We start from the raw sequence: 20188 nt of genomic DNA, 5'->3' as shown, positions 1-20188 counted from the left end.
ATGGGGATTCCCTGGCAGTCCAGTGGTTAGGACTCTGTGCTTTCCCTGCTGAGGGCCCGGGTTCAATCCCTGGTTGGGGAGCTAATATCCCACAAGCCATGCAGCGTGGCCATGGGTTGGGGGGAAGACAGGAACAAAGAAAACTAAAGTATGGATCATATTGTCATATAATGAAGAAGTGACTTAGAAATCAGAATGATAATAGCACAACAGAAAGGGCTGTCACCTTTAGCTTACCTTGATGTTAAAGTAGTTATGTTAGTGCATTACATTAGGGTGATATTTTGTTTTAAGTGGAATATGCTTTTTCTTTTGATTTGTTTATTTCCAGTTTGTTTTCAGTTCACTAGGAAGAAAGACTGACAGACCACAGCTTTACCATGACTGTCAGATGAAGTTATTATTCTTTTTTTTCTTTAAATTAAAAAAAATTTTTATTGGAGTATAGTTGATTTATAATTTTGTGTTAGTTTCAGGTGTACAGCAAAGTGAATCAGTTATACATAGACATACATACACTTTTTTTTTAGATTCTTCTCCTATATAGGCCATTGAGATGTATTGAGTAGAGTATTGAGTAGAGTTCCCTGTGCTATACAGTAGGTTCTTATTAGTCATCTATTTTATATATAGTAGTGTGTATATGTCAATCCCAATCTTCCAGTTTATCCCTCCGTGCCCCCCCATCCCCTTTGTAAGCATAAGTTTGTTTTCTACATCTGTGACTCTACTTCTCCTTTGTAAATAAGTTCATTTGTACCCTTTTTTTAGATTCCACATATAAGTAGTGTCATACGATATTTGTATTTCTGTGTCTGACTTACTTCACTCAGTATGACAATCTCTAGGTCCATCTATGTTGCTGCAAATGGCATTATTTTGTTCTTTTTTATGGCTGAGTAATATTCCATTGTGTATACGTACTACATCTTCTTTATCCATTCCTCTTTTGATGGACATTTAAGTTTCTTCCATGTCCTGGCTGTTGTTCAGCAGTGAACAATGGGGTACATGTGTCTTTCCAAATTATGGTCAGAATGGCCATCAACAAAAAATCTACATACAATAAATGCTGGAGAGGGTGTGGAGAAAAGGGAACCCTCCTACACTGTTGGTGGGAATGTAAATTAGTACAGCCAGTATGGAGAACAGTATGGAGGTTCCTAAAAAAACTAAAAATAGAACTACCATATTATCCAGCAACCCCACTCCTAGGCATATACCCAAAAATATTATTCTTGAAGTGAGAATTTTAATAGCAGGTGGAAGGAAGTGTGAGTTCCAGTATCCTCATCTAAGAGGATATGCATTAACGAAGATATGTATTAGTTCATTTAATCTTCACAACAACTTTAAGAGATGGGTACCGTTATTACCCCAGTTTTAAAGATGAGGAAGTGAGCCACAGAGAGGTGAACTGTCCTGCCCATGCCCATGCCTTTGGTATCTGGTAGACCCAGAAGTCAAGTCCAGGTAGTCTGGCTCCAGAGCTGATGCTCTTAATTACTGTTTCTCGTTAGAGGAATTGTATTTCTGAAAACTCTCAATGTGTAATTGTTTATGGTTAAGGATTTTGGGCAAAATATAGTTTGGGAGTGTCCCATTAAAGCACTTTACTAACACTAAAATTAAGACATCACACTAAAAGGTAAATAATGATATTTTACTCATCTTTCATTGGTAATAATTGAGACTGTACTCCTGATTTTCATTTCACATCATTGTTGCCAGGAGCTCTCTTTCCCTCAATTTTGATGGAAATGCATACAGTTTGATTTGTTACAGATAGTGTACAAACTAAGAAGCATAATTTTTCCTGTCTAGTTTTACACATAAATGTTCAGTGCATTTTGAGAAGATTAGGATGCTATTTTTTTCCCTTTGGGTTCAAAGAAAATATATACGTATTTTGAAAAATTGAAATGTGTCATGAATGTAGGATTTTGAAAGTGAAATCCTTTTATAATCCCATTCTCCAAACTATCATGAACAGCCTGGTGCATATTCCTCAGGCTTTTTCTATAAAAATACTATCATACATGCACAAATACGATATGTGTATGTTAGAGATGTACAAAATAGACCTTTGGCTGAATGAGAAAATACACATGAGACTGAAACCAAATATCACCATCTTAGAAGATGCTTTTGAGATATAAGAATACTTGTAAAATTTTATTAAAAATTTTAATTTATTATTAAACATTTTAGTAAAGTTTTGTACCTTTCATATCCTAATTCAGAGAATACTTTCTTGGCGCCATGAATTAGTACATTGCTCTTGTGGTCACTGAATAACACATTTGTAAGCCTGAATAGCCTCTTTTTCAGCAGATGTTGATTTGGGGAATAAGATACTATTTTGGCTAACTCTCTCAGTAAAGCGTTGATGAAAAGTAAAAGCTGATGGTTATGTTCCCACCTACGTGTTGAACTTTCTTTCTCTCTGCTAGTAACTGTCTTAAGATAACGTTTTATTACATTTTGTTCAGTGTTAAGAATGATCTTAAACCAAAGGCTTATCCACTAATTAAATTATAATGGAATCTGATCGTTTACTATTCTTTATTTTAATATTTATTACTTATATACAGTGAGATTCTACCACAGTAAAACATGTGGAGTCTAAAAAATTCACTTGTGTAAAATTTGGGGATTGGACTATTTTGAGATTAGTTAAATGTAGTGTTTTTTAGTCTATGTTGTCTTAAAAAGCACGAAAGTAAAATAACAGTGAAATTTAGTACTACAGAGATTTGGTATATTGTGCTGAATATTATTCTTTTGCTTATAAAATATATACTACTAGAATTTTTTTTTAATTCAGTGAAAGATTAGTGCTTTACAATTTTCAAAGGTTTCTCACACATGATTTTATATAATCCCATAATAACTCCTCCCCCCCATACCCTCTTACTTATCAGAGCTTGCATTGTTTTGTTTGAATAAATTTAATACCCGAAGTCTTTACCTTTTGATTCTAGAATATCCATTGATACCTTTGTATGTGAAAACTTGGTATTATTGTATCATTTATCTCATTAAAGTTAACCTTCTTGGAATATTTTATTATTTAGACAAATGCAATAAAATAGCTATATTGTTTATCCAGAGATATTATATTTCATAAAACAGGAATTGCTGTTCATCGTTTTTACTTCTGTTGTGTGTATTCAGTTTAATTGTGTTTGGTTATCATTTTGTGATAGAAAGAATTTTTCTAAGGTACAAAATGAATTGTAGTCGCTTAAATTAAAACACACGCTTTTGAATCATATTAAAAACAAAGTTTTTGTTGTGTGGCTAAACAAGATAGCTTTTTCTGAAAACCCACTCATTCATTTACGCACCATTTGTTGAACCTCTTTATATTAGTTAGGTTTGTGTTCTGCTGAAAGTAGCAGAATACACATCTAATAGCAATTTCATGAAATATAGGTTTTATTTTTCTCACATAACAAGGGGTTTGGAAGCAGGCAGTTGCTGGCACTAGTGGTTCTACTTAATAATGCTTCAAGAGCTACATACTTTATGCCTTTCCTTTTACTGTTCTTTTTTTTTTAACTGCATTGGGTCTTCGTTGCTGCATGTGGGCTTTCTCTAGTTGCGGCAAGCGGGGGCTACTCTTCATTTCAGTGTGCAGGCTTTTCATTGTGGTGGTTTTCTTGTTGCAGAGCATGGGCTCTAGGTGTGCAGGCCTCAGTAGTTGCAGCATGTGGGATCAGTAGTTTGGCGCGCAGTCTCTAGGGCATGCAGGCTTCAGTAGTTGTGGCACGCAGGCTCAGTAGTTGTGGCTCGCGGGCTCTAGAGTGTAGGCTCAGTAGTTGTGGCGCACGGGCTTTGTTGCAACGTGGCATGTGGGATCTTCCCGGACCAGGACTCAAACCCGTGTCCCCTGCATTGGCAGGTGGATTCTTAACCACTGTGAAGGGAAGTCCCCCTTTTACTATTCTTAATGTATTGGCGTTTTGTCTGTCCTTATGCTTGTAAGCCGCATGATAGCAAGATGGCTACTGTACCTCTGGGAATCATGTCTGTGTTCTAGGGAGGGAAGAAGGTAGAGGGCAAAAAGCTACTCCAGCTATACCTGTTTTATTTTTATCAAGTGAAACCCTGGTTCATCCACCTTGTGAGTTTGTGTGTTACTTATGTTTTAGTTCCTCATCTATTAAGTGGAGATATTGTAGTGGTGGTATTGGTTTTTTTTTGTGTGTGTGTGGTAATTAAAAATGATAATTCATGTAAAGTGCTTGGCACAGTGCATAGTTCACAGTAATCACTCCATGTATGTTATTATTGTTTTATATTATGTTATTAGTAATAGTTTGTATTTTTATTACTTGTATTTTTATGTTAGCTCACAGTGGTCACTCAATATATATATGCTATTATTGTTTTGTATTTTTAATAATTATTATTTATTTTATTTTGTATTAGGATTCAAAAAAAAAAAAGCACAGAAATATATAGGGTAAAAAAGTTTTCCCCAACTGCTATTAACTGTTTGATTTGCAATTATTTATTGCTGTGTAACAAATTATCCCCAAACCTTGCAACTTAAAACAGTAATAAACATTTTTTTAAAAAAATTATTTTATTTTATTTATTTATTTTTAGCTGTGTTGGGTCTTCGTTGCTGTGCATGGGCTTTCTCTAGTTGCGGCAAGTGGGGGCTACTCTTCATTGTGGTGCACAGGCTTCTTATTGCAGTGGCTTCTCTTGTTGCGGAGCACAAGCTCTAGGTGCCCGGGCTTCAGTAGTTGTGGCACATGAGCTCTAGAGCATAGGCTCAGTAGTTATGGCGCATGGACTTAGTTGCTCCGTGGCATGTGGGATCTTTCTGGACCAGGGCTCGAACCCATGTCCTCTGCATTGGCAGGCAGATTCTTAACCACTGCACCACCAGGCAAGCCCAGTAATAAACATTTATCAGCTCACAGTTTCTGTGGGTCAGGAATTTAGGGGCAGACTGACTGGATAGTTCTAGGTCAGGGTCTCTTAGGAGGTTGCGTTTAAGACGTTGGCTGGGGTTACAGTCATCTGAAGGCTTAACTGAGGCTGGAGGACCTGCTTCCAAGGTTTCTTATGTGACTGGCAAGTTGGTGCTGAATATTGGTGGGAGGCCTCTGTTCCTCTCCAAGAGGGTCTGTCACAGAGCTGCTTGAGTATCCTCATGACATGGTGGCTGATTTTCCTCCGAATGAGTGATACAAGGGAAGCCATAAAGTCCTCAATGACCTAGCCTTGGAAATCACACGTTACTTCTGCTGAACTCTGTTGGCACACTGAGCAGCTCTAATTTAATGTGGGAGATGTCTGTCTTGCTTGGCTTTTAGACTGAATTGTTCATGAAGGGATAGGGGTTCATTAAAAAATAAAAATATATATATATATTTATTTATTTATTTGGCTGCATTGGGTCTTCGTTGCAGCATGAGGGATCTTTTGTTGTGGCGTGTGGGTGCTTCGTTGTGGTGCACAGTCTTCTCTAGTTGCGGCGCACGGGCTTCTCTCTAGTTGTGGTGCACAGGCTCCAGAGCATGTGGGGTCAGTAGTTGTGGCACACGGGCTCTCTAGTTGTGGTGTGCGGGATCCAGAGTGTGCAGGTTCTCTAGTTGTGGCGTGAGAGCTCTCTAGTTGTGGTGCGTGGGGCCAGTAGTTGTGGTGCACAGGTTTAGTTGCCCCATGGCATATGGGATCTTAGTTCCCTAACCAGGGATCAAACCCATGTCCCCAGCATTGGAAGGTGGATTCCTAACCACCAGACCACCAGGGAAGTCTCGATAGGGGTTCATTTTGATGGATTTTGATTGCTCATATTTTCTTTTCCCTTGAAGTAATCTTAATTTAAGATGTCTCTTTCTTTGCCTAATTATTAAATTCTATAAATCGTAAAAAGAAACCTATGAAAAATAAGTAGGTAGTTTAAAACATTTACCTAAAAATGTGAAAGGCCTTCTAAATGTTTGTGTAAACATAGTTAATTCTGTCATATTATTCATAGCAATAAACTTCAAGAACACAATACATTATCCTGTGTTTCTCAGAAAAGCTTTTGAAGAATGCTATTACTGTGAAAAGCTCTTGTCAAAAAAAAAAAAAAGTTAAAAGAAAAAAGAGATTTGTTTCATTGTCAAATAAGTTGTGGGAAGTCCATACATTGGTTATACATCTTTTGACATTTATAATGCACAGTGGCATATTAAAGCTCTGAGAATTTCATCGTGTAAACGTGTCTCGCCTTGTTTAATCCAGTGTTTCTCAGGCTTATTTAATCATAGAAACTTTTTGCTTAATACTGGTTTTGTATACATGCCATAGTACAGTGAAAATTTCTAATTCTTATGAAAGGTACAATGAACAGTGAGAGAGGAGAGGTTATTTGCTACTTTCTGGTACATTTGGGGATTTAAAAAACTATAAAGATGATAATTTATTATCAGACATGCATTTTGACTAATTTCCTGTAGATAGTGAAGTTCACAAATTTTTCAAATACTTACTGTAGCTCACTATATAAAGAAACTTTAGAAAACCCAACTTAAATGTTGGATTATTAATGAAGATGTAAGGAAAGCATAAGGCTAGGAGTCAAATAGACTGATTAGAAGTTTTGGCTGTGAATTAATACACAGTCTTTTTGTTCCTGTATAAATAGCTGTGAAATAATTGATATATATGACTTACCTCGTTCTTGTAAGGATTAGTTACAATAGTAGAAATGGAAATTTTATATCAGTATAAGTGTGTTGGTAATATTACTGAAACTACTGACGCATTTGGGCATTCTAACAAATTAGTGAAAGACCTGAAAGACAGTAAGTGGAAGAAGGAGGACAAAAAACTCAAAGGGAGTAATTTTAAATGGCTGACAGGAAGTTATAATTGTTCCTTATGGAGTTTACTTTAATTCTCTTAATTTGCATATTTGGAATTTTATGATTGTAGAAAATCTTGATAATCTTTGTTAATATATTAGTGTAAGGCCTCCAAGCCCAGACCAGTCTCACTGTGAGATTATGGTATAATTCTATTCTTTTTACTCTTCCTGGGGTATTTGTGATTGTAGTATACATTACAGAATGCTAAGGATTAAAAATTTCTGCTCACCTCTTCTAATTTCCTTGTATTCCGTGTCTTCTCCATCTGAATTCTACATTGTTGCCTCTAGTCAGTGGATTTTACTTTTCTCTTACCTTTGATATAAATGACTTGAGCTTGTTTTTTTAGATTTATTTTAAACCATAGTTTACTAAGACATACAGTAAAATTCACTCTTTTTAGATGTACGGTTTTATGAAGTTTGACACATGGATTTGCTTGGGTATCCAGTACTGTAATCAAGATATTGAAAATTTTATCATCCCAGAAAAGTCCCTTCATGTTTTTCTGTCATTAATTCTGTCCCTCCTTCCTCAGCCCCTGGCAACCACTGATCTAACTTCTTTCCCTATACTTTTTTCTTTTCCAGAGCATCATATAAATGGAATCATACAATATGTAGCTTTTATGTCTAGCTTCTTTGACTTAGTATTATGTTTTTGAGATTGATTCATATTGTTAATGGTATTGCTAATTTGTTCCTTATTATTGCTGATTAGTATTCTGTTGTATGGTTGTACCACAATGTGTTTATCCATTTACTAGTTGATGGACATCTGAATTGTTTCCAGTTTTTGGTGATTATGAATAAAACTGCTGTAAACATTCATGTACAGATCTTTATGTGGACAAATGCTTTCATGAAATGGGTTGAGCTTTTTCAGGGATCTTAATACTTCATTATTTTATTGTTGAAACTTTAGTGCCTACTTTATCTTTTGGAGAGAGATTAAGATACTAGAAGTAGGACTTCAGGTTTCTTGCTTATTGCACTGGGATCTAGTAAGAACTCAAATTTCTTTCTTTAATTTTTAAATTATGAAAATAATAAACAATATTTAAACCTAATGGTATATATACTAAGGATCCATTACATGTCAAACATAGTGCTAAGATTAAAAAGGATAAAAAGTATTTTTTGAAATGGTTCCTGTTTTCTGGGATCATCATTTATACTTTTTGAGTGGAAAAGATTTATGGGAAATAATTGAAGAAGAAGTGGGGGACTTCCCTGGTGGTCCAGTGGTTAAGACTTCATCCAGTGCAGGGGGTGCAGGTTTGATCCCTGGTCTGGGAGCTAAGATCCCACATGCCTTGTGGCCAAAAAACTAAAACATAAAAAACAAGCAACATTGTAACAAATTCAGTAAAGACCTTAAAAAATGGTCCACATCAAAAAAATCTGTAAGAAAGGTGATTGAAATTTGTGATATGAAAAAATAATGTATGATACGATTGAAATATTAGGTTAAATCATATGAAATTGTTATAGTCAGAAACATTTGAATATTGGTAATATAATATGGGTCATCCAGGTTTATTGTAAGCTGGAAAGGTCAGAATGGGTCTCAGAAGAGATAGGTCTTAAGAAAATGTTAAGATACGGTTCTTCAAACGATACAGGAAGGTGAGAAGCCAATCGTAGAGAATAGCAAATTTAACCTAATTTTCTGAAATGAGAAATTTCTTGTATTAGACTAAATATTCTGTAATTCCTAGGACTTGGATATAGTTTTTAAAAATCATAGTTTTAGAAGGGACAAGGGAGAATCAGAGTGAAGTGCTAAAAAGAAAATTTGTTTAATCCAACCCTTACTGTTGAAAGTATTTTATAATTCATATTGGATCCTAAAATAGCAGATTTGATTGCCAGTACCTAAAAATTAGGATATATTTTAGACTCTTATATTTGTGTGAAATTCTTTGGATGGGATATGTCATTTTACTAAGGGTCATAATTACTGTAATGCATAATGAACTTATTGCCTTTTCTTACATGTATTGCATCTAGTTCATAATTATTTCTACTTACATCTATAGCAGTGAGAGAAACACCTTGCTGTCTTTACTTAAATTAAAATTCCAGCAGAGAGAAATATTACTATCCAGGAAATATCTGATCTGAAAGTAGACCTGACATTACCAAAATAAGTCTGATTACATTAGTGTAGTATCTGTAGTGTTAAATCTTGCGTAAGAATTGGGGCTTTTTGTGTTCAAATTCGGAGGATTCACAGTATTGATGACTATTAGAAAGGGCTCAGTTATTATAGATGAATATACCATCTTTCCTTCCTTTACTTTTGGACCTTTCTATTAAACAGTTGTTTGTCCTTCTCGTATTATCCTCTATGTCTCTCAACCTCTCTTTCATATTGCCTCTCTCTCTTGCCTTCTGGGACTTTGCTTAGCTCTTAGTTCTCAGCTTTTTTTTTTTTTTTTTTTGGCTGCACCATGTGGCACATGGTATGTCAGTTGCCCAACCAGGGATCGAACCTGTGCCCCTGCAGTGGAAATGCAGAGTCTTAACCACTGGACTGCCAGGGAAGTCCCTCAACAATATATTTTTTATTTTTGAAAAACTGAGAACAAATTACCGAACTATTTCTGAAAGGAAAGTGAAGTGCTGTCTCTATTAAATGAAAGTGCTGGGAGGAGGTAAGCTGAACACAGTTTCTAGGTCATGGTCTGGCTTTTTAAAGAGTTACATGAACCCTTACTGGGATATTTAGTAGGCAACATCAAAAATGAACCCTAGGGAATACAGAGGTGTATCAGTTTGCTACGGCTGCTGTAGCATAGTACCAAAAATTGGATGGCTTAGACAAAATATAGGAAATATCTAGTTAGGGGCATAAGCTGCGATTGTCCTCTGTCCAGTTTCTGCTATACTGTACTCCTGCTACATCTTTGAGGAAAAATTTAGCAAGTTTCCAGGGAAAACATAGCTTTACTTTGAAGTATTAGAATTTTCTATGTATGATAGTCTTTCCAGTTTTATAAATCTTTTGAAGAGAAAATAATTATTTTTGGTCTATATTTGTTTCTTGGTTTTTTGAAAATACAAGTGACTTAGGTTTAATGACTAATTTCAGCTTCAAGCCTTTAATTAATGTAACCGTTGTGAAGAAAATAATCTTTGTGCCCAATTAAACTCCTAATACAAAACTTGTGAAGGTTTATTTAGATTCTTTGAATACACTTTAAAATTTCTATAATCTTGTACATTTAAACTATAACCTATAGAAAGCATGTTATGCCACCCTGAAGGTGGCTATATAAATTGTTTATGAGGTTCAGACCAAGACTAAAATATGTTGAAATGGAGAGTTTTGAAAAACGTTCTGTATAGCAAAGGAGACCAAATCATGCTAAAATGCAGAAAAAGACTATACATCAGTTTCCAGGCTACATTATTCAAAAAAATACAACCATAAAAAAGGTAGTAAGATTACATTTTCACATTTCATGGCTAGTAAAGTGCATTAGGCTGCTCAGATATTCATAATTTACTGTGACATTTGGGAAGATTACATTTTGTAGTGCACAGCCATTACTACAGCTCACATAATAACTAGCCAGTGCCTAGACTTGGATTATGATCCCTGTCATTGGAAACAAATTTGTGTTTTGAAGGTTGATCAGTTTCAAATAACTATTAGAAAGGGTTAATGTGACATACTGTAGACCCTGTGCATGATTTTTAGGTATAATAGATATGCATATATATAGTATATCAAATATGCCACATATTTGTATGTACCAATTTCTGTCCTCAATTTTCTCCTTGAAAGGCATATTTTATAATATTTAAAGCAATGGAGAAATATTTGAAACACCTGTCTGGATACTGCTCTCACAGTATAAACTCAATTTAAAATCTGGTGAAATATTTGGAGGTTTTTTGGAAATTACTTTCAAAAATTAATTCTACAGCTTCTTGGAAGGGTGGTTACTGATGGTAATAAACACACATCAAAATGAAAGATTGATGTAAGTAATGTTAAGGGGAAGGTAAGGTAACTTAAGTTAGTTGCAACTAGGTTTTTTTTAAATAATAAATTTATTTATTTATTTATGGCTGCATTGGGTCTTTGTTGCTGCGCACTGGCTTTCTCTAGTTGTGGTGAGCGGGGGCTACTCTTTGTTGCGGTGCACGGGCTTCTCAATGAGGTGGCTTCTCTTGTTGCGGGGCACAGGCTCTAGGCGTGCGGGCTTCAGTAGCTGCAGCACACGGGCTCAGTAGTTGTGGTGCACAGGCTTAGTTGCTCCGCGGTATGTAGGATCTTCCTGGACCAGGGCTTGAACCCGTGTTCCCTGCATTGGCAGGCGGATTCTTAACCACTGTGCCACCAGGGAAGTCCTGCAACTAGGTTTTTGACCTATTCAGATCTGTGTGGAGGATGTCCAAAAGTGTATGTATACTACAAACTCTCCCCTGGCCCTCGTTCCCCAGATGCTCAGTTACCTCTTCAGAGGCAATCACTATTTAGTTTCTTGTGTATTGTTCTTAGGCATATGTCTGTATGTATATGTTTTACACTCAAATTGTAGCCCACTCTCATGCTTTTTGCCACTTCAGTTTTCTCAACTAAGCAATGTATTTTAGAGATCTTTTTCTGTCAAATGGAGCTCCCTCATTTTTCAGTGGCTGCATCATATTCCATTATATGGTTAAACACAACTTTACTTTATAATGTGTTTTTTTGGGGGAGGTATTGTTTCTTCTATTTTCTATTAAAAGTTCTTGTATGTAAATATATCTGTGGAATAAATTTCTAGTTGTTAAGGTCGTCATTGGTGCTTGCTTCTATTTAGCATAATTCTTTTGAGCTTGATTCATATTGTTAACTGTAATCACTAGTTTCATTACCAAATCATTTTGTCATTTATAGTAATTTTTCAATTTTTCAGATATATCTCATATCATCTGAAAATAATTGGAATTTAAATCCTCTGTTCTGATATTTATACATGTTGCTGCCTTTTGACTAAATGTGACTTCCGTATCTCCAGAATAATATCAAATGATAGTAATGATAGTGCATCCTAGTGTTATTTCTGACTTTCATGAGAATCATTCCAATTTTCCTATGTGGACATAATGCTGGCTTTTTTGGTGTATTTTATTATTAAAGAAAGTCTTTTAAAATTAATAAATGTAGAAAGTTTGATGGAAATATAAAACCACCATTTAGCTATGCCACAGTATTTACAGTTGCAGGTAAGATCCATCGATGGACACTAAAAAGTATGATGAGAAACAAGATATTTGTATAGTCTCAAAGTATTCTTTACAAGAATGCTTAATAATTTAAAAGTGAAAGATAGTAACTTTAAAATGGAAAAAATTTGACAGACACTTCCTTAAGCAGGTGATCAAAGCTAACTTCACCAATAGCGAGACATACTGGCTTCAGGTACCATCCAAAATGATACACCGAGAAGGACACACATCACTTCTGGGGTATTTTTACCAAAAATGCATAGCCTGAATTTAAACATGAAGAAATGTTCAGATTGGAAGACAGTCTATAAAATAACTGACAAATACACTTAAAAAGTGTCAAATTCATGAAAGTCAAAGAATGCCTGTGCCACTGTGTCGGTTTGGAGAAGACTAAGGGGATGCTGATCCTGGATCAGAAAAAGGACATTAGTGTGACAGTGTCAATATTTGAGTAAGATCTGTAGTATTGTACCTGGTTTTAATGACTGTATTATGATGATGTAATATATTCACATTAGGGGAAGCTGGTTAACGGGTATACAGGAACTGTATATTTTGCAATTTTTTTTTTTTTTTCGGGTCCGCGGGCCTCTCACTGTTGTGGCCTCTCCCATTGTGGAGCACAGGCTCCGGATGCGCAGGCTCAGCGGCCATGGCTCATGGGCCTAGCCACTCCGCGGCATGTGGGATCTTCCCGGACAGGGGCACGAACCCGTGTCCCCTGCATCGGCAGGTGGGCTCTCAACCACTGCGCTACCAGGGAAGCCCTATTTTGCAATTTTTGAGTGTCTGAATTATTTCAGAATAAAAAGTTAAAGATAAAACAAGCAAAAAATAGTCACAAATAATCAAAAAATCAAAAAAAAATATCTCTATTACACTTCTTATGTAGCTTACAGAATTTTGGGGAGCATTTAGGGAACCAAGCACGTATACTTCATAGCCAGGACCATGTAGCTAGGAGAACTGGCCCAATCACACCAAGGGACTCTTTTAGCAGAAACCCATCTGTCATCTCCTTATGCTGCATGTTACTGATTATGCAAAGAATTGTACACTAGAATCTCTGCCAGAGCTTTCCTAGAAATCCCAAAAGCCTTTATGACTGGGCTTGCTAGGAATTCTTATCTCCCTGCATGCAGATACTGCCTCCTGTTTTTCATTTTTCCATTTTTTCTTTCTCATGCCAGTGTGTATCTTTGACAGAACCTGGGACGCATATTAGTCCCTGGCTGCAAGGAGTTTTAATTGATTTCCTAGTTCTGTACCATCTTTGCTTTTCTGAAGTAAACTCTACGTGGTCATGTCTATTATTCTTTTTTTAAAAAAAATTTATTTGGTTGTGCCTGGTCTTAGTTGTGGGAGATGGGCTCCTTAGTTGCGGCTCATGGGCTCCTTTAGTTGCGGCTGGCAGGCCCCTTAGTTGCGGCTCATGGGCTCCTTAGTTGTGGCTTGCCGGCTCCTTACTTGTGGCAGATGGGCTCCTTAGTTGTGGCAGGCGGCCTCCTTAGTTGTGGCATGTGAACTCTTAGTTGCAGCATGCATGTGGGATCTAGTTCCCTGACCAGGGATCGAACCTGGGTCCCCTGCACTGGGAGCACGGAGTTCTAACTGGTGCGTCACCAAGGTAGTCCCTATTCTTTTATGAGCTGTTGGATTTTGTTTTGTACAATTCACTTTCTCCTAATTCTTGCCTACCTTTTAGGTTTAGGAAAGCATAATGAAAAATGAAGGTGTATTCAGAAGGACAGGAGTGTAGGTGAATCATGTATGTAACTGTTCTGACAGAGATCTTTAAAAAAATCTAGTTAAAAAAGATAGGCCTGCAAAGGTAATTCTAAAAGTATTTTAATTCCTTTAAACAATTGGGGTTTGTTAAAATTAAAAAACTTTCCCTCTGTGAGAATGCTATTGGTGAGATGGCAGAGTAGGAATAGGTCAGTACAGCTTTCTCTGGGTAGATTTTCTGATAGCAATATCAATGAAATAAATTTTCTTGATTACTGACTTTGAGTGTGTGACTAAGTTTGGGTTATCCTGACTATTGACGGGGGGATCAAAGTGGATAGGTGTAGTAAACCAAGAATTTGACAAGTAAAAGTTACATGTTTTGTGTCCACTCTAAGCCTCTTTCAGCTTTTCATTTTCGCTGTGAGCTCATACATGTATAAGTAGCAAAGGATATTTAGGTTGCTGTGAGTAGCTCACAGATTACCTAATTCATAAATGAACCATTGAATTAGAAGCAATTATAGAGCTAAGTTAGATCTTTATTAGTATCAGGGCAGTGGTAGTGATTTACCTAAACATCCTCCATTTGTTGAAAATACTTCCATTTTTATATTCTAAGTCTCGCTTGACTTTGTGCTATCTTAACTTGAAGATTTCTTTAGAAGCTTTATTTTTTTTAGAGCTGTGTGTGTTTGTGTGTGTGTGTGTGTGTGTGTGTGTGTGTGTGTATGTATTAAAGATCGTTTTATTGTTGTAGGGGGTAGAGAAGAATGTGTATGGGAGCACTGAATCCTAATCACTAGACTACCAGGGAAGAGAAGAATGTATATGGATAGTTACGTGAATCTAAAGCTTAGGAGTGTACTCTAGTTATATTGAAGAAGTACTAATGCTTTTAATGTTTTCTTTTTTTTTCCCCCTCCTTCCCCCTGCCCCTGGAAGCTGGTAGGAGGGCAATTTGATTTAGAAATGAATTTCATTATTCAAGAAGGTGAGAGTATCATCTGTATGGTGGACCTATTAGAGAAATGTGATGTTACTTGCCAAGCAGAAGTCTGGAGCATGTTTACAGCCATTCTGAAGAAAAGCATACGAAATCTTCAGATCTGCACTGAAGTAGGCCTTGTTGAGAAAGTGCTTGGGAAAATTGAAAAAGTTGACAGTATGATAGCAGGTATGACTTTCCATAATACAGTGGTTGTGAAGAAATGAAGTTTGATTCTTAAGTACTCTATTTTTCTTATTTAATAATATTTATTAAAATAAATATTGAACATCTAACATGTACCTGGAACTTTAGTGTCCAAACTGTTAAGTAAGCACCATATATTTTAATCTTTCAAGAAATATAAGTAGCTTTATTATTTTATTTTTTGCTTTCTTTGTTTCCAGATCTTTTAGTTGACATGTTGGGAGTGCTGGCTAGCTACAATTTGACAGTTCGAGAACTAAAGCTCTTCTTCAGTAAACTTCAAGGAGATAAAGGACAATGGGTAAGCTTAAATACTCTTTGATATTTGAAACTGTTCCCCTCCCCAAACATATTAGTAGCTTTTAAGAAATTGATATTGTTGCACAGGGGGTGAATGTCAAATTGAGGGGGAGAGATCAGTTAGAATAGCATTTAGCCCCCTACAGCAACTTTTTTGTTTTTTTACATCTTTATTGGAGTATAATTGCTTTACAATGGTGTGTTAGTTTCTGCTTTATAACAAAGTAAATCATTTATACATATACATATGTTCCCATATCTCCTCCCTCTTGCGTCTCCGTCCCTCCCACCCTCCCTATCCCACCCATCCAGGTGGTCACAAAGCACCGAGCTGATCTCCCTGTGCTATGTGGCTGCTTCCCACTAGCTATCTATTTTACGTTTGGTAGTGTATATATGTCCATGCCACTCTGTCACTTTGTCACAGCTTACCCTTCCCCCTCCCCATATCCTCAAGTCCATTCTCTAATAGGTCTGTGTCTTTATTCCCGTCTTACCCCTAGGTTCTTCATGACATTTTTTTTTTCTTAAATTCCATATATATGTGTTAGCATACGGTATTTATCTTTCTCTTTCTGACTTACTTCACTCTGTATGACAGACTCTAGGTCCATCCATCTCACTACAAATAACTCAATTTCGTTTCTTTTTATGGCTGAGTAATATTCCATTGTATATATATGCCACATCTTCTTTATCCATTCATCTGATGATGGACACTTAGGTTTTTTCCATCTATTGTAAATAGAGCTGCAATGAACATTTTGGTACATGACTCTTTTGAATTATGGTTTCCCAGGGTATATGCCCAGTAGTGGGATTGCTGGGTCATATGGTAGTTCTATTTGTAGTTTTTTAAGGAACCTCCATACTGTTCTCCACAGTGGCTGTACCAAGTCACATTCCCACCAGCAGTGCAAGAGGGTTCCCTTTTCTCCATGCCCTCTCCAGCATTTATTGTTTGTAGACTTTTTGATGATGGCCGTTCTGACTGGTGTGAGGTGATACCTCATTGTAGTTTTGATTTGCATTTCTCTAATGATTAATGATGTTGAGCATTCTTTCATGTGTTTGTTGGCAATCTGTACATCTGCTGTGGAGAAATGTCTATTTAGGTCTTCTGCCCATTTTTGTATTGGGTTGTTTCTTTTTTTGGTATTGAGCTGCATGAGCTGCTTATAAATTTTGGAGATTAATCTTTTGTCAGTTGCTTCATTTACAAATATTTTCTCCCATTCTGAGGGTTGTCTTTCGGTCTTGTTTATGGTTTCCTTTGCTGTGCAAAAGCTTTGAAGTTTCATTAGGTCCCATTTGTTTATTTTTGTTTTTAGTTCCACATCTCTAGGAGGTGGGTCAAAAAGGATCTTGCTGTGATTTATGTCATAGAGTGTTCTGCCTATGTTTTCCTCTAAGAGTTTGATAGTTTCTGGCCTTACATTTAGGTCTTTAATCCATTTTGAGCTTATTTTTGTGTATGGTGTTACGGAGTGTTCTAATCTCATACTTTTACATGTACCTGTCCAGTATTCCCAGCACCACTTATTGAAGAGGCTGTCCTTTCTCCACTGTACAGTCCTGCCTACTTTATCAAAGATAGGTGACCATATGTGCATGCGTTTATCTCTGGGCTTTCTATCCTGTTCCATTGATCTATGTTTCTGTTTTTGTGCCAGTACCATACTGTCTTGATTACTGTAGCTTTGTAGTTTAGTCTGAAGTCAGGGAGCCTGATTCCTCCAGGTCCGTTTTTCGTCCTCAAGATTGCTTTGGCTATTCGGGGTCTTTGTGATTCCATACAGATTGTGAAATTTTTTGTTCTAGTTCTGTGAAAAATGCCAGTGGTAGCTTGATAGGGATTGCATTGAATCTGTAGATTGCTTTGGGTAGTAGAGTCATTTTCAGAATGTTGATTCTTCCAATCCAAGAACGTGGTATATCTCTCCATCTATTTGTATCATCTTTAATTTCTTTCATCAGTGTCCTATAATTTTCTGCATACAGGTGTTTTGTCTCCTTAGGTAGGTTTATTCCTAGATATTTTATTCCTTTTGTTGTGATGGTAAATGGGAGTGTTTTCTTGATTTCACTTTCAGATTTTTCATCATTAGTGTATAGGAATGCAAGAGATTTCTGTGCGTTAATTTTGTATCCTGCTACTTTCAAAAATTCACTGATTAGCTCTAGTATTTTTCTGGTAGCATCCTTAGGATTCTCTATGTATAATATGTCATCTGCAAACAGTGACAGCTTTACTTCTTCTTTTCCGATTTGGATTCCTTTTATTTCCTTTTCTTCTCTGATTGCTGTGGCTAAAACTTCCAAAACTATGTTGAATACTAGTGGTGAGAGTGGGCAACCTTGTCTTGTTCCTGATCCTAGTGGAAATGCTTTCAGTTTTTCACCATTGAGGACGATGTTGGCTGTGGGTTTGTCATATATGGCCTTTATTATGTTGAGGAACGTTCCCTCTATGCCTACTTTCTGCAGGGTTTTTATCATAAATGGGTGTTGAATTTTGTCGAAAGCTTTCTCTGCATCTATTGAGATGATCATGTGGTTTTTCTCCTTCAGTTTGTTAATATGGTGTATCACGTTGATTGGTTTGCCTATATTGCAGAATCCTTGCATTCCTGGAACAAACCCCACTTGATCATGGTGTATGATCCTTTTAATGTGCTGTTGGATTCTGTTTGCTAGTATTTTGGTGAGGATTTTTGCATCTGTGTTCATCAGTGATATTGGTGTGTAGTTTTCTTTCTTTGTGACATCTTTGTTTGGTTTTGGTATCAGGGTAATAGTGGCCTCGTAGAATGAGTTTGGGGGTGTTCCTCCCTCTGCTATATTTTGGAAGAGTTTGAGAAGGATAGGTGTTATCTCTTCTCTAAATGTTTGATAGAATTCACCTGTGAAGCCATCTGGTCCTGGGCTTTTGTTTGTTGGAAGATTTTTAACCACAGTTTCAGTTTCAGTGCTTGTGTTTGGTCTGTTCATATTTTCTGTTTCTTCCTGATTCAGTCTTGGCATGTTGTGCATTTCTAAGAATTTGTCCATTTATTCCAGGTTGTCCTTTTTATTGGCATAGAGTTGCTTGTAGTAATCTCTCATGATCTTTTGTATTTCTACAGTGTCAGTTGTTACTTCCTCTTTTTCATTTCTAATTCTGTTGATTTGAGTCTTCTCCCTTTTTTTCTTGATGAGTCTGGCTAATGGTTTATCAATTTTGTTTATCTTCTCAAAGAAGCAGCTTTGAGTTTTATTGATCTTTGCTATCGTTTCTTTCATTTCTTTTTCATTTATTTCTGATCTCATATTTATGATTTCTTTCCTTCTGCTAACTTTGGATGTTTTTTGTGCTTCTTTCTCTAATTGCTTTACGTGTAAGGTTAGGCTGTTTATTCGAGATGTTTCCTCTTTCTTAAGGTAGGATTGTATTGCTATAAACTTCCCTCTTAGAACTGCTTTTGCTGCATCCCATAGGTTTCGGGTCGTCGTGTCTCCATTGTCATTTGTTTCTAGGTATTTTTTGATTTCCTCTTTGATTTCTTCAGTGATCACTTCGTTATTAAGTAGTGTATTGTTTAGCCTCCATGTGTTTGTAGTTTTTACAGATCTTTTCCTGTAATTGATATCTAGTGTCATAGCATTGTGGTCGGAAAAGACACTTGATACAATTTCAATTTTCTTAAATTTACCAAGACTTGATTTGTGACCCAAGATATGATCTATCCTGGAGAATGTTCCACGAGCACTTGAGAAAAATGTGTATTCTGTTGTTTTTGGATGGAATGTCCTATAAATATCAATTAAGTCCAACTTGTTTAATGTATCATTTAAAGCTTGTGCTTCCTTATTTATTTTCATTTTGGATGATCTGTCCATTGGTGAAAGTGGGGTGGTAAAGGCCCCTACTATGAATGTGTTACTGTCGATTTCCGCTTTTCTGGCTGTTAGCATTTGCCTTATGTATTGAGGTGCTCCTATGTTGGGTGCATAAATATTTACAGTTGTTATATCTTCTTGGATTGATCCCTTGATCATTATGTAGTGTCCTTTGTCTCTTCTAATAGTCTTTCTTTTAAAGTCTATTTTGTCTGATATGAGAATTTCTACTCCAACTTTCTTTTGGTTTCCACTTGCATGGAATATCTTTTTCCATCCCCTTACTTTCAGTCTGTATGTGTCTCTAGGTCTGAAGTGGGCCTGTTGTAGACAGCATTTATATGGGTCTTGTTTTGTATACATTCAGCCAGTCTGTGTCTTTTGGTGGGAGCATTTAATCCATTTACATTTAAGGTAATTATCGATATGTATGGTCCTAGTCCCATATTCTTAATTGTTTTGGGTTTGTTATTGTTGGTCTTTTCCCTATCTTGTGTTTCTTGCCTAGAGAAGTTCCTTTAGCATGTGTTGTAAAGCTGGTTTTGTGGTGCTGAACTGTGTTAGCTCTTGCTTGTCTGTAAAGGTTTTAATTTCTCCATCAAATATGAATGAGATCCTTGCTGGGTAGAGCAATATTGACTGTAGGTTTTTCTCCTTCATCACTTTAAATATGTCCTGCCAGTCCGTTCTGGCTTGCAGAGTTTCTGCTGAAAGATCAACTGTTAACCTTATGGGGATTCCCTTTTGTGTTGTTGTTTTTCCCTTGCTGCTTTTAATATGTTTTCTTTGTATTTAATTTTTGACAGTTTGATTAATATGTGTCTTGGCATGTTTCTCCTTGGATTTATCCTGTATGGGACTCTCTGTGCTTCCTGGACTTGATTAACTATTTCCTTTTCCATATTAGGGAAGTTTTCATCTATGATCTCTTCAAATATTTTCTCAGTCCCCTTCTTTTTCTCATCTTCTTCTGG

General features: G+C 36.4%; 1 protein-coding gene across 3 annotated transcripts in view; it reads left to right on the top strand.

The window, feature by feature from the left end:
* Nucleotides 1–20188, top strand: part of LRBA (LPS responsive beige-like anchor protein) — a 736343-nt gene that overhangs the window by 61487 nt on the left and 654668 nt on the right. For all 3 annotated transcript variants that reach the window (XM_027117137.1, XM_027117135.1, XM_027117138.1), the window contains exons 3-4: nt 14786–15017; nt 15236–15336. In XM_027117137.1, coding sequence (XP_026972938.1) covers nt 14786–15017; nt 15236–15336 — 333 coding nt within the window. The remainder of the gene's footprint in view (nt 1–14785; nt 15018–15235; nt 15337–20188) is intronic.

Source organism: Aethalodelphis obliquidens, unplaced genomic scaffold (genome assembly GCF_003676395.1).
Source record: "Aethalodelphis obliquidens isolate GAN/ISIS:26980383/991018 unplaced genomic scaffold, ASM367639v1 scaffold17, whole genome shotgun sequence".
Classification (NCBI taxonomy): Eukaryota; Metazoa; Chordata; class Mammalia; order Artiodactyla; family Delphinidae; genus Aethalodelphis; species Aethalodelphis obliquidens.
Note: the sequence above shows the minus strand (reverse complement) of the source record. Positions and strands in the feature narration are given on the sequence as shown.